Source organism: Camelina sativa, chromosome 4 (genome assembly GCF_000633955.1).
Source record: "Camelina sativa cultivar DH55 chromosome 4, Cs, whole genome shotgun sequence".
Lineage (NCBI taxonomy): Eukaryota > Viridiplantae > Streptophyta > Magnoliopsida > Brassicales > Brassicaceae > Camelina > Camelina sativa.
In genome coordinates, this window is record NC_025688.1 from 21,198,993 (window position 1) to 21,210,764 (window position 11,772).

The following is an 11,772-nucleotide window of genomic DNA, read 5'->3' on the forward strand; positions in this document are numbered from 1 at the left end:
TTACCTTATAGGCTCAAGTAAGACTAATGCATTTTGATACTAGGTCAAAAATATTCCAAAATTGTATGTGAATCAAATCAAGTTTCAAAGATTCTCGAACGTAGGTAACACATTTTCCAAAACTAGTATTAAAATTCCCCTGAAAGCTACATTTATCACCCCCGGCCTCTTCCACGGCCACCACGGCCACCTCTTCCCCGGAAACCGCCACCACGCCCACCACTACCCCGGGAACCGCCACCTCCTCTGCCTCTAAAACCACCACCTCCTCTACCTCTGAAACCGCCTCTAATATTATCTGATTTCAGTCCAAGAGACTGAACTCCTCTCCTCTTGTTTCTTTGACCATCTTCTTCCTCATCGTCTCTATCTTCTTTGTATTTCGAAGAGCTTCTTGCCTTGAAAGAAATCTCCCGGGATCCTCCAGGACCGAACTTGATATCTTTCGAGCCTCCAAAGTTGCCACGCCGGTTCTCTATGGCCTTGACACGCTCACCCATAGGAAGACGGTCTTCTTTAGCCAGTGAAGTGCGATTGTAAAACGCTTCTGCGTGCCGCTCATCTTTCACTTCAAACAGCCTGACACAAAATCATCCACATCAGAAAAGACAGAATCAAGATAGTGTGTATGAAATTTCTATCCTGGAATGCAGTCGAGCTAGGCACTAACTTTGGAGTTTTGCCTTTCTTGCTTGGCCTAGTTACGTCTCCATTGTCGGCTTCATCATCTGAAGACTGTGATGCATCAGAATCACTGTTCTCGTCATCATCTGATACAGCTTCAAAGTGTTCTTCTAACAAAGAAGGTTGCTTCTTAGAAGAAGCAACAGGGTGTAGGACACCATATTCATATGATTCCCGATCAATTTCGAATTCCTGAAACCCAAAAGGAGATTCCCAAGACTCGGGTTAGATACGGTGTGAAGTACTGCAACAGCAAGAACAAACAAAAAACTTTGAAAAGAATTATGTTCATACCGGATTATTGAACAATCCCTGAAACCGATCGTCTTTAAGAATTTCGCTACTAAGCATAGTTTTCTTCTTCTTTGACACTTTTTTGGCAGCCTCCTCATCCTCGGCAGTTTGCGTTTCGTCCTCTTCATCTTCCGCAAGAAGCCTTGCTGCGAGTTCTCGGTTAACCTTTGGTAACCTTCTCTTCTTCTAAAGGAAGCACAAGTGAAACAGAGATGTATGTAAGTAGCCAATAAACAAACAATGGTGAATTTACAGATGCTAAGATTTGAATACTAACAGTGATTCTCTGCGTACGGTCCGCTTCTAACTTCTCTTGCTTTTTACGTTCTAAGTAATCATCATATGCAAAAGGTTGAGCCACTGCTAAAGCCTGTAAAAAGAACGAAAAACAGTTACAAGAAAGAAACAATACAGAGACTGTAAGTGTTATGAAAATGTCAGGGACTCACCTTTTTGTACAAATGGTGATTCATAAAATATCCATGCATTTGTGCTTTCAAAAGATCTGTTCCAATCAAATGAGTTAGCTGCAATTTCTCCAGATCTTCCTTTGTCACGAATTTGTAATTCTCATAAATAGTTGTCTGTCCACTTTCCTCCAGCTCTTCCTGAGAACAAATATTCAAAAATGAAACGTGTTTGTAGCAATGGTGACATCACTGGTATGGTAAAACCATGAAAGGACAGGATGATTTTTCAAATTAGTTACAATACCGTAAGATTTTCAAGAGGAGAACACCATTTGGGGGCAGGACCGAGTTCAGGTATGAAATAAGATGGGATTAGGCTAGAGTCTAAAGCCAAAAGCATAAGTCCGCTTCCAGGGAACACACAAATGTCGTTTATTCCTCCATGAGTCGGTTCAATGCTGGTCATACCTTCTCCCTGACAAACACAGATTCGAGAAGGAAAAAAACAAAATATGGTAAATCAAAAGCTTCGTCTGGCCACATTTATTTTTATTTCAAGAGCAACGCTGGCGTAAAACACTTCTTATCTGATGCTCACCGTGTTTGGATCCCATATTCTAACAATGTGCTTGTCAGTGGTTATCAACTTGGGTTGTTGAGTATTAAGAGTCCGTTGCCACTTAATACTCAAAATTGGACTCTCGTACCTGCAAATTTTGCAGAAAACAATGAACAACGACGAAACAAACACTCAAAGCATAAACGATAAATTTTACATAAATAAAAACACAGTAACACTTACATGTGATCCTTCACTCTAATGGGAGTTGACGTGCGCAAATCGTATATGAATACCTGCAGATATGGAACAACACAATTAGCAAAACATAGCTATACACCCAAATTGACTTACCATTGTACAAAACAATGAAATATAGCATCAAACCTTTCCCGCACTACTCCCGACAGCTACTTGAAGACCTTCACTGTTATCAAACTCTATAGCAGTAACCTCCTAATAGTCAATGAAAAGCACAAGATTATTATAAAGATCGATGCAATTTTCTCCAATCACGTCTAAGCTAAGAAAGTCTGTTTATATGGAACAGCAATTAGGAAAACTCACCGCCGCAGCATCACCACCATGCGAAACCGCGTTAATTCTAGCAGCCGATGATTTAGTTCTCGTATCAAAAAATTCCACGGCACCATCTTCACCACCACAAGCGACTAATCCATGGAGGGTGCTGGAAAGTAATAGAGCTCAAACATAAGCAATAATACTATAGAACACCACAACTGAATCTTCTCTTAGATCAAATCAAGAAACATTATAAAAGAAATGACATTTTAAGTATACAGACCTTCGAGAAACAACATTAAGCGCTGGGGATTGAGTACTGAGAGGAGAGAGAAACCTTCCCTAAAGATAAAGACGGCAAAACCCACAAAGTCATTCACCAACAAAGACTGATGTAAGTCACAGGACTAAAAAAACAACAATAAATTCATTGAAAAGTACCTGCTCCAAATTGATTCTGTATAGATCAGGTGAGGAAGCAGCACAAAGCAGATCACAAGACCAGGGATCATATGTCATATCTCTCCCCATCCTGCAGATATATATATGTGATTTAGACCAATGTCTCAGCAAAAACAAAATCACCAAATATATAATCTCATATACACAACAAAGCTAGAAAATACCTTGGAATCCGTAAACTGTGGTGTTTCCCGTACTTGGCATGTAGATAAATAGAACGATCAGCACATAAGAAGGCAAGCTTCGAGAAGTCATCATCCAATATCTGTAAGAGCCAACATAGACATTACTGAACCAGAAAAAAAGAAAGGCTAATAAAGCCACAACTCACGGAGTAGTAAACAAGTTACCTCGAAATCAACTATCTCCGAGTCCAAATGCCTCTCAAACTTCAAAGCAAGCTGACCTAGCTCATAAACTTTGACCTGTGGTGGATATATCCCTGATTCAACAAAACAAAATCAGTGAAAAGGCACACGAGAATACATTTGTTTTTTTCTTTCTGTTCAATAGCATCCAATTCACAAAGAAAGAAAGAAAAACACACCAGAAGCAATCAGATACTCTCCGTCTGGAGTCGATTTGATTCTAGTAGTGGCAGTCTCAAACTTCAACTCCTGAATCAGCTCCACTCTTTGCATATAATCTTAACAGGAGATAGCCACGCAAAACAAGCTCGTGTAAACATTTCATCATTAAAAAGGCAATTATCAAACTATGAACATTGAATTTGAAACGAGTTTCAAAGATATCACTAAGCTGCAATTAAGAGAGACTCTACAGAGCAGAAGAAAGAAAAAGGAGGAAACTTTAAGTAATAGGGTTAACGCAGGGACTTAACGATAGATAAGCTCACAGAGAGAAACACTTACGGGGGTTTTTGCGGAGAGCTCGTTGCTTCTTAGGATTAAGCCAAGTCGCGACATTGGGTGCAGAAGAAACATGGTATAACTTAACTCCATTAATGGAGGTCGACTTCAGTCTGTCTCCATAAGACGTCATCTTCAAACTAGGTTAGCACAAAAGAAGAGTGAAACCTCAATCCACTCCGCTTCGTTTCTTTCTCTTGACGGCGAGTTGCAGAGAAAACCCAATTGTAAAATTAATAATGGAAAAGAACCACCACTTGTTGTTGTTTATTACAGAAGGCGGTCGTGCTCCGGCAGAACAACAAAAGTCGACGACGGTCGTACACAAATTATTAGGTTTTCTGGTTTCTTTTTCGTTATTGGGCCTCTTAAACCCTAAATAGGCCTAAATTTAATTTAAATGGGCCGTAAACAACTATATGAAACTTAAAAAATAAAAACAATAAGGGGCAAAACTCAAATTAGGGTTTATCAAAGATTCAGTCGCCTGCTCACTTCAATTTCTTCGCAAGCTCAAGAGTTTTCGGTAAGCGATGGTTTTTTTTTTTTCCTCTTAAGTTAGCTGTTTTTTCATCAAAGGGTTCGGTTTAATGTGTAAATTAATCTCTATTGAACTGTGTTTGTTTGCGTTGATTCTCTCTGTAGTGTTTATTAAGCGATAGCCCTGAAGAAATTTGATTACTTTGTGTATCTATTCATATTCACCGGTTGTATATTCGTGTTTTATGTAAAAAGATTAGTACTTTAGCGTCTGATGCTATAGCTCTGCGGTGTTGTGATTGACTTTGATTTGTGTGTAGTAGTAGTTTTGAAGGAAGATGGTGAGGCCGTATGGGATTAAAGTGAACAAGAGAAAGGAGAGAACAGAGAGGTATGATAAGGAAGAAGATGAAGAAGAGGAGCAACCAAAGTTTGAGCAAAAGAAAAAGGCAGGTGAGAGTTCGAAGAAAGCTAAGAAAGCAAACGCTTCAATAGCAGAGGAAGATAATGAAGAGAATGAAATAACTGAGGAAGAAGAAGAAGAAGCAGCAACAGCAGAGGATATTGTTGGAGGTATACCTATTGTCCTTAAGGATCGTAGCACGGACAAGCCCGGAGTTGTTTTTGTGCTTGAGAAGGCCTCTCTTGAAGTTGCCAAAGTTGGAAAGGTAAGTACTAAGCTATGGCCCATGGGTTTTGTTTATGGTACTTATACTAATATTTATGTGATTCTTGTGTGCAGACTTACCAGCTACTAAACTCGGATGATCATGCTCATTTCTTGAGAAAAAATGACAGGAATCCAGCTGACTACCGCCCAGATATCACTCATCAGGTCAGGGTCTTAATCTTTTAAGTCATATCTAGGTAGCTTATACATCAAATTGTGACTCATCTATAGTGAACCACCCTCTTCTTCAGGCTCTTCTTATGATTCTGGATAGTCCAGTTAATAAGGCTGGGAGGTTGAAAGCAGTATATGTTAGAACAGAAAAAGGTGTCCTTTTTGAAGTTAAGCCGCATGTTCGTATACCAAGAACCTTCAAACGATTTGCCGGAATCATGTGTAAGCTCTCTGATTTTCCTCTCGTCCTTGGCCATTTTTTTGTTACTCTTTAACCTTGTCAGTTTCTCTTGTTTCTTATCCAGTTTGTTGGTCTTGCAGTGCAATTGCTACAAAAGCTGAGCATTACTGCAGTTGGCAACCGTGAGAAACTTTTACGGTGTATCAAGAACCCTGTCGAAATTCATCTACCGGTTAACTCCCGTAAAATAGGTAAGAAAAAGCTTTTAGTTTCATCCTAAATCTTGTAATTTATCGACAATGTGTGAGCTAAAAGTAAGGAATTGTCTCTATCTTATATAATCAGGCTTCTCACACAGCTCTGAAAAGCTCGTCAATATGCAGAAACACCTAACTACTGTCTGTAATGATACAGACACAGTTTTTGTGGTTAGTGACCTCCAAATGTTTCTCTCACCTTTTCACAGTGTCCATTTCATTTGTAGGCTTTAAGCTTTCAGCTTCCATATAGCCCATATTCAAAACCCATTCCTTATTTGCTTTTTNATGTTCGTATACCAAGAACCTTCAAACGATTTGCCGGAATCATGTGTAAGCTCTCTGATTTTCCTCTCGTCCTTGGCCATTTTTTTGTTACTCTTTAACCTTGTCAGTTTCTCTTGTTTCTTATCCAGTTTGTTGGTCTTGCAGTGCAATTGCTACAAAAGCTGAGCATTACTGCAGTTGGCAACCGTGAGAAACTTTTACGGTGTATCAAGAACCCTGTCGAAATTCATCTACCGGTTAACTCCCGTAAAATAGGTAAGAAAAAGCTTTTAGTTTCATCCTAAATCTTGTAATTTATCGACAATGTGTGAGCTAAAAGTAAGGAATTGTCTCTATCTTATATAATCAGGCTTCTCACACAGCTCTGAAAAGCTCGTCAATATGCAGAAACACCTAACTACTGTCTGTAATGATACAGACACAGTTTTTGTGGTTAGTGACCTCCAAATGTTTCTCTCACCTTTTCACAGTGTCCATTTCATTTGTAGGCTTTAAGCTTTCAGCTTCCATATAGCCCATATTCAAAACCCATTCCTTATTTGCTTTTTACCATTTCATTTTAGGTCGGCGCAATGGCACACGGGAAAATAGATTGTGACTATATCGATGATTTTGTGTCGAGTAAGTCTCACAACCCATCCTTTTGTTAATGAGAAAAGAGCTTTATGAAAAATGTTGAAACAAATAATCTGAAAGAGATTTCTTGATTGTTGCAGTTTCAGGGTATCCATTGAGCGCAGCCTACTGTATCTCAAGAATCTGCGAGGCATTATCAACAAATTGGAATATTATATAAAAAGATATTACTAGACTGCAATATAAGCTATTTCGTTTTCTTCCCTACTGTTCTGATCTGATACAGGAACTACTTTTTAAGTTATGTTGATATACATTGTTCATCTATTTATAACTTTTCGTTAGGAAATTGTGATTCCACTATTTTACTCAAACGTAGTATTTAACACACAAAATCATGTGATTAGTATTCAAAACACACAAAATCAAGGAAGAGACGCATACAATATATAATAAAATTTGATTAGTACAATATATGTTGTCCAGAATGATTGGATATTATTGGTAAAGTCCACGGGCAGAGAAGGTAACTATCGTTTTGTTTGCGTCGTCACTTACTATGTAGTTTGGTTCGTACTAGAACATCATGTGCCAGTCTTGTCCTCCACTCATTCAATGGTAGTGACAAATATGACGATTTTTTTTTTTTAAAAAGTTGTTAAACACTGTATTTTGATAATTCCGAACTATCGAAAAAGAGTTTTTTGAAAATACCAGGATGGCTACATTCATAGAGGTCAAAACCCATACATAATGTAAAAAAACTAAAAATCATTATCCTGTTGGCCCATCACTAGCTCAAAAATATATAATCAAAAGAATCAACATGCCCTAGTTTTGTCTTTGTTCATTTAAGCTAATTAGGTCTTTCAAAGTTCTGTTTTAGACAAGTTATTATTTAACTTTCGTTATACATACTTTTTATTATTCAATTTTTATTTCTCCTACTTTATTATTGTAATAATAACCAATCGATCGCACTTACGACGTATCTTTTTATCGTGATTTGTTTTTAAAAAGGAATGCATGTGATTGGATCTGCCATAAGAAGTATTTTAATTTACAAAACGTCAAAAGCATATCTATTATATGTTAAAAAAAGATTATACTACTAAATAACAAAACCAATTAAAAAAAAAATGGACTATACATATTAGTTGTCAATGCTATCTTGATTAGTCAGAATTCTGTAATGCATATTAGTTGTCAATATTTTGTCTTTAAAAATAAAAAAATCATGCAAAATAAAAGAATATCTAGTTGTGAGGCTGGTGAAGATCCCTCGTTCACATCTTTTAGCAACAGTGGATCAAGGACAAGTTAAATTAAGAAAGAATCATTATCCAATCTCCACCAAAAAAAGTACACGTATGCTCTCTACGGTGTTTAACAGTACAGTGTTATTTGTTAATGTAGTAACGGAGTCCATTCAATCAACGCACGGCGTATGGAAAGACAGATTTTGCTTTCTCTTTGCTCAAAAGTTAGGTAGGTTTACTCTTTAGATTATTTTAGTGTATTATTACTTCAGCTTCATGTTTGATTGTTTCAGTAAAAATGGAGTTTAAAATTCTTTTAATAATTCTCGTCAACCCCCAATTCTAGTCACGAGACTCACGACACAAATTTTATTTTCATACCATGCACACCGACAAGTAGAAGTCCCACCAACACTAAAAGAATTTGCAAAATCATAACTCTATTCAAAAAGTTCAACAAATCACACAACTAAGTGACTCTTTTTTATTTCATCCTTGGCGTGTTAATTAGGTTACCTCATTTGCGATCATAGACCGATGTATTCATAACCCAAACGGCCGGCCAATACACAGACCCGAACCATAACGTTCCATCTTCTCTCTCATAAGCCTCACTAACATACTTCATCGTCTTCCCTTCACTGTCCTCAAGCATGTGAAGAACCTCCCCGGTCTCTCCAGAGAGTTTCATAACTATTCCATGAGGTTTTCCTCCGTTCATGAGATGAATCACAGTCTCCATCTTCAATATCTTCATCACAGTCTTCCCGATCAAGGAGTGACTAAGAAACAAACGAGTGAAGAAATTGTATTTGCAATGTAATGCGACCCAGAAATCTCCCGAAGGTGTACGCCTGATATTGTCCGGAAGACCTGGAACTCTTGCGAAAACTTCGCTAGTCCCAGCTGTAGGACCTTTGACCCATAATCTGTGGAGAATGCTTGTACCACCTTCGCAGATGACTACAAACGATCCGTCTTTGCTTGCAGCTAAACCATTGGGTAAATGAAGTTTGTCCATTATAACTTTGGCCTCTTTCTTCTTTATGTCGTATCTAACTACTCTTCCCACTTTGTCACCGGATATAGACACGTAGAATACTTCCCTATCCAACAATACAAAACATAACACACTTATAAGTTAATTCCACAAATTTATAAATAATTTTGTACGCGCATGATATAAAATATGAGAACCATGATCGGTATTCTACGGAATGACACGAAAGAGTATAATGACTAATGAGTAATGACTAGACAGGTTTACAAATTTAAACTACCATCACATTCGTATTCTATGATACGTTTTACATGTATTAAAGCACATATATGTGGCTAGATATATATGTTAAAGTCGAGAACGGTATGTAACATCATAAAAGTAAACAAGATTCAAGTTTTGTTAATGGGGTTCGGATAACCTACATCCTCGGGACCAAGTTCAGAATTCATTAGCTAGGAGTAGAACTCCAACAACACCATCAATAGATCTTATTATCTTAATGATGGGGCGACGCCACACACCTTGTGTGTATCTCTCAATAATACCTAAGATGCGCACCTCTCTATAAAACGCTTTCTTGGTATTTATAACAATGGCTCAACCTTAGAGTTAACAACTTTCCTATTCTAAACCGGTAAAAACTAACATATTTAGATAACTCCTAAATAGAATTAATCATAATTCCATAACTCGGTAGGATTAGTATAGCTTGCACCTCAAGCTACCTTCAAGCTTATGCCAACATTCTCCCTCTTAAGCTTGAAATCTTTTTCTTCCAAATCTCTCATGCCAATGAGATCCCTCATTTCTTCAAACTCGTTTCTTCTGAGCGCTTTAGTCAAGATATCTACCTTTTCCTCACTTCCGGGAACATGTTCGACCTTCACTTACCATTCTCCACATATTCTCTTATATCTCTGCAAAAACTCATTTTATTTCATGTTTGATTGATTCCCTTTCGATATCGTCGAACACTATCTTCATCGCCTTCATTCTCCAATGCTTATATCAAGCAAGATTCAACTTTTGAACTATCTTTAATACCCACAAGCATCATGTTCATTCCACAGAGACATAAATTTCGGAATTCCAAAGCTGGCAGGCTATGTTCCCGTTTCTTCCTCTTCTTAACCTTCTTTCCCTTCACAGCTCTTTGCAGATTCATTCAGCTCTTGTTTCGAGTTTGCTTGTTTTTATAGCAAAACCCTAACGTTTGCTCTCTCTTTCTTTTGCAGCCAAGACAGATGGGCCAGCTTCTCCTTAAGCCCATATGATAATAGGTTTGGTCAGAATTGGAATGGACTTGACTGAGGCCCATTCTTCACAATATCTTTTTTTTTTCTTTTGCTCTCTGTATCTTTTCACGATAAAAACAAGCAGACTCGAAACATCTTCTCCGATTTCTCCGATCACAAAAATAACTGAAACGCGATTCTAATTAAGGCAACTTCGGCCACCTCCACGTTCACTGGCGACTTCGCGTGTAAACCTTTGTTCTAAACCCAATGCCTACGATTCCTCTGTGGCCTTCTTTTCTCCGTAAAAACAATGGCCATCTTCGCCATCATCACCTCTGCTGGCTGTCGCTACAATCTTAGAAGTTTACGACTCCAACTCGGAACCCAAAAATTCAAGCCGTGTATCTTCCTTGACACAACATCGGATTGACTTCTCCTATTAAGCTCTGCTGCAATCTACGGCGATATCGTTGCCGTCAAATTTTGTGGTGACCAGTGGTGCTCTCAAGTCTCACCATTTAAATCCGTCGAGCCCTTAAACCTCTTTTGCTCCTTCGATAGCTAAGTCCCGATGCAATCTCGACCATGAATCATTGCATCTCCGGTGCTTCCTCTGTCACCATTACTCTTTGTAATCTCAGGTATTTTCAAGTTCCTCTTTATCTCTTTAGTGAGCTCTCCCCCTTTTGAAATTTCAAACTTTGTAAAATCATAACTAGATTCTACTATCTTTCTTATAGGAGCTCTGCTCAAGAAATCCGATTTCTGATATCTTTTGTTCTCCTTAGCTCCACCTTGAACCAGAATCACCATGTTTAAATATCTGATTCTTTCACAAGCAACCTTCTTACTAGTCCACTTCCTTGGATCCGTTTTCCACCAGACTCCACCTGAAGCTTGACTTTCCCCGTCACAGCTTCAATACTCCACATGTAACTCCATTCTCCATGTGCTTTTTCCTTAGACTTGAACATATCTCACAGAAGTCTCATCCAATATTTTTTCATAATTCTGTGAGGTTGTTGATTTCACATCAGAGTTACCTGGAGATGCGTCTTCAACTAGTGGACATTGAGAAGTTCACAGCAATGCTGGAACTTCATACTAGGTACTTCTCTTTCTAAAATTTCTGGTTGTTTCGTTGAGCGACTCTTAGATAGACTTGTATCTCCTTTAGGAACTATGGTCCCTGTGAAATCTATTGGCTCCAACTTATCCTTCTATGAAAAGCCCTTAGCTATCACCCTAGCACTAAATCCTTGCTTTTCAACAGCTTCTAGTATTCCTGGTTTCGATTTAAAAAAAAACACTTACTCGGAATTAGCTTATGTCTTTTCCTTGAAGAATCTTCTTCTTCATCAGACATTCTTATAATGCTTCTTTTCCTTGCTTTCCATTTTTCTCTTCATAGTTTTTAACAAAAAACACTGGTTAAGAAGGTTCTTCTCGTGAATAAGACCACAATTCCCACCTATGATCCCGCATCAAATTCGTTCACACTTAAGAGGAGACCAACAGAAAATCCCAAAGATTAGCATATGCCTTTAATTGCTTCAGATTCATGTGATGAAATAATCTATAGTGTTCTAAACTTGTCGAAACTGAAAAACCAGAGTTCCGACTACACCTTTTTCCGACAATTTCTCCACCGTGAAACATATGTCTTCCCTTATAAGACTTAATCTCAATAGAGACGAAGATTCTCAAACTCAGATTTATGGTTCTGAAGAAGAAGGTTTAATCCATCTTCACTTTTCTTCTCACAAATCAGAACTCTCTAAACAAGTTGCATCTTGATTTCTTCTCCTAAGAACCACCAATTCACAGAGTACTAACTTCTTCCCTC

The 11,772-nt window shown here is 38.0% G+C and overlaps 3 protein-coding genes across 4 annotated transcripts in view; 1 reads left to right on the plus strand and 2 right to left on the minus strand.

Annotated features, from left to right (window-relative positions):
* Positions 41–4,113, minus strand: LOC104781596 (nucleolar protein 10). The gene is made up of 16 exons (XM_010506310.2): positions 3,804–4,113; positions 3,479–3,577; positions 3,282–3,373; positions 3,096–3,196; positions 2,911–3,001; positions 2,753–2,811; positions 2,515–2,635; positions 2,335–2,403; positions 2,191–2,243; positions 1,987–2,095; positions 1,693–1,863; positions 1,428–1,586; positions 1,256–1,348; positions 979–1,164; positions 671–876; positions 41–579 (listed from the first exon to the last, which is right to left on the minus strand). Exons 1-16 carry the CDS (start codon positions 3,931–3,933, stop codon positions 156–158), a joined length of 2,163 nt encoding a protein of 720 aa, XP_010504612.1. The 5' UTR covers positions 3,934–4,113; the 3' UTR covers positions 41–155.
* On the plus strand, positions 4,229–6,775 carry LOC104791988 (ribosomal RNA small subunit methyltransferase NEP1). Of its 2 annotated transcripts, none has more exons than XM_010506312.1 (8): positions 4,229–4,326; positions 4,604–4,948; positions 5,023–5,115; positions 5,202–5,346; positions 5,446–5,556; positions 5,651–5,733; positions 6,414–6,471; positions 6,567–6,775. In XM_010506312.1, exons 2-8 carry the CDS (start codon positions 4,619–4,621, stop codon positions 6,644–6,646), a joined length of 900 nt encoding a protein of 299 aa, XP_010504614.1. In that variant the 5' UTR covers positions 4,229–4,326; positions 4,604–4,618; the 3' UTR covers positions 6,647–6,775. The 2 variants fall into 2 exon arrangements, with proteins under 2 accessions (XP_010504614.1, XP_019100374.1); XM_019244829.1 differs by having other exon boundaries at positions 4,235–4,326; positions 4,601–4,948.
* LOC104781598 (protein STRICTOSIDINE SYNTHASE-LIKE 8-like) overlaps positions 8,147–11,772 on the minus strand; it is a 6,032-nt gene continuing 2,406 nt past the window's right edge. The window contains exon 3 of the mRNA XM_010506313.2: positions 8,147–8,791. Within this exon, the coding sequence (XP_010504615.2) occupies positions 8,203–8,791 (589 nt within the window). The 3' untranslated portion in view covers positions 8,147–8,202. The remainder of the gene's footprint in view (positions 8,792–11,772) is intronic.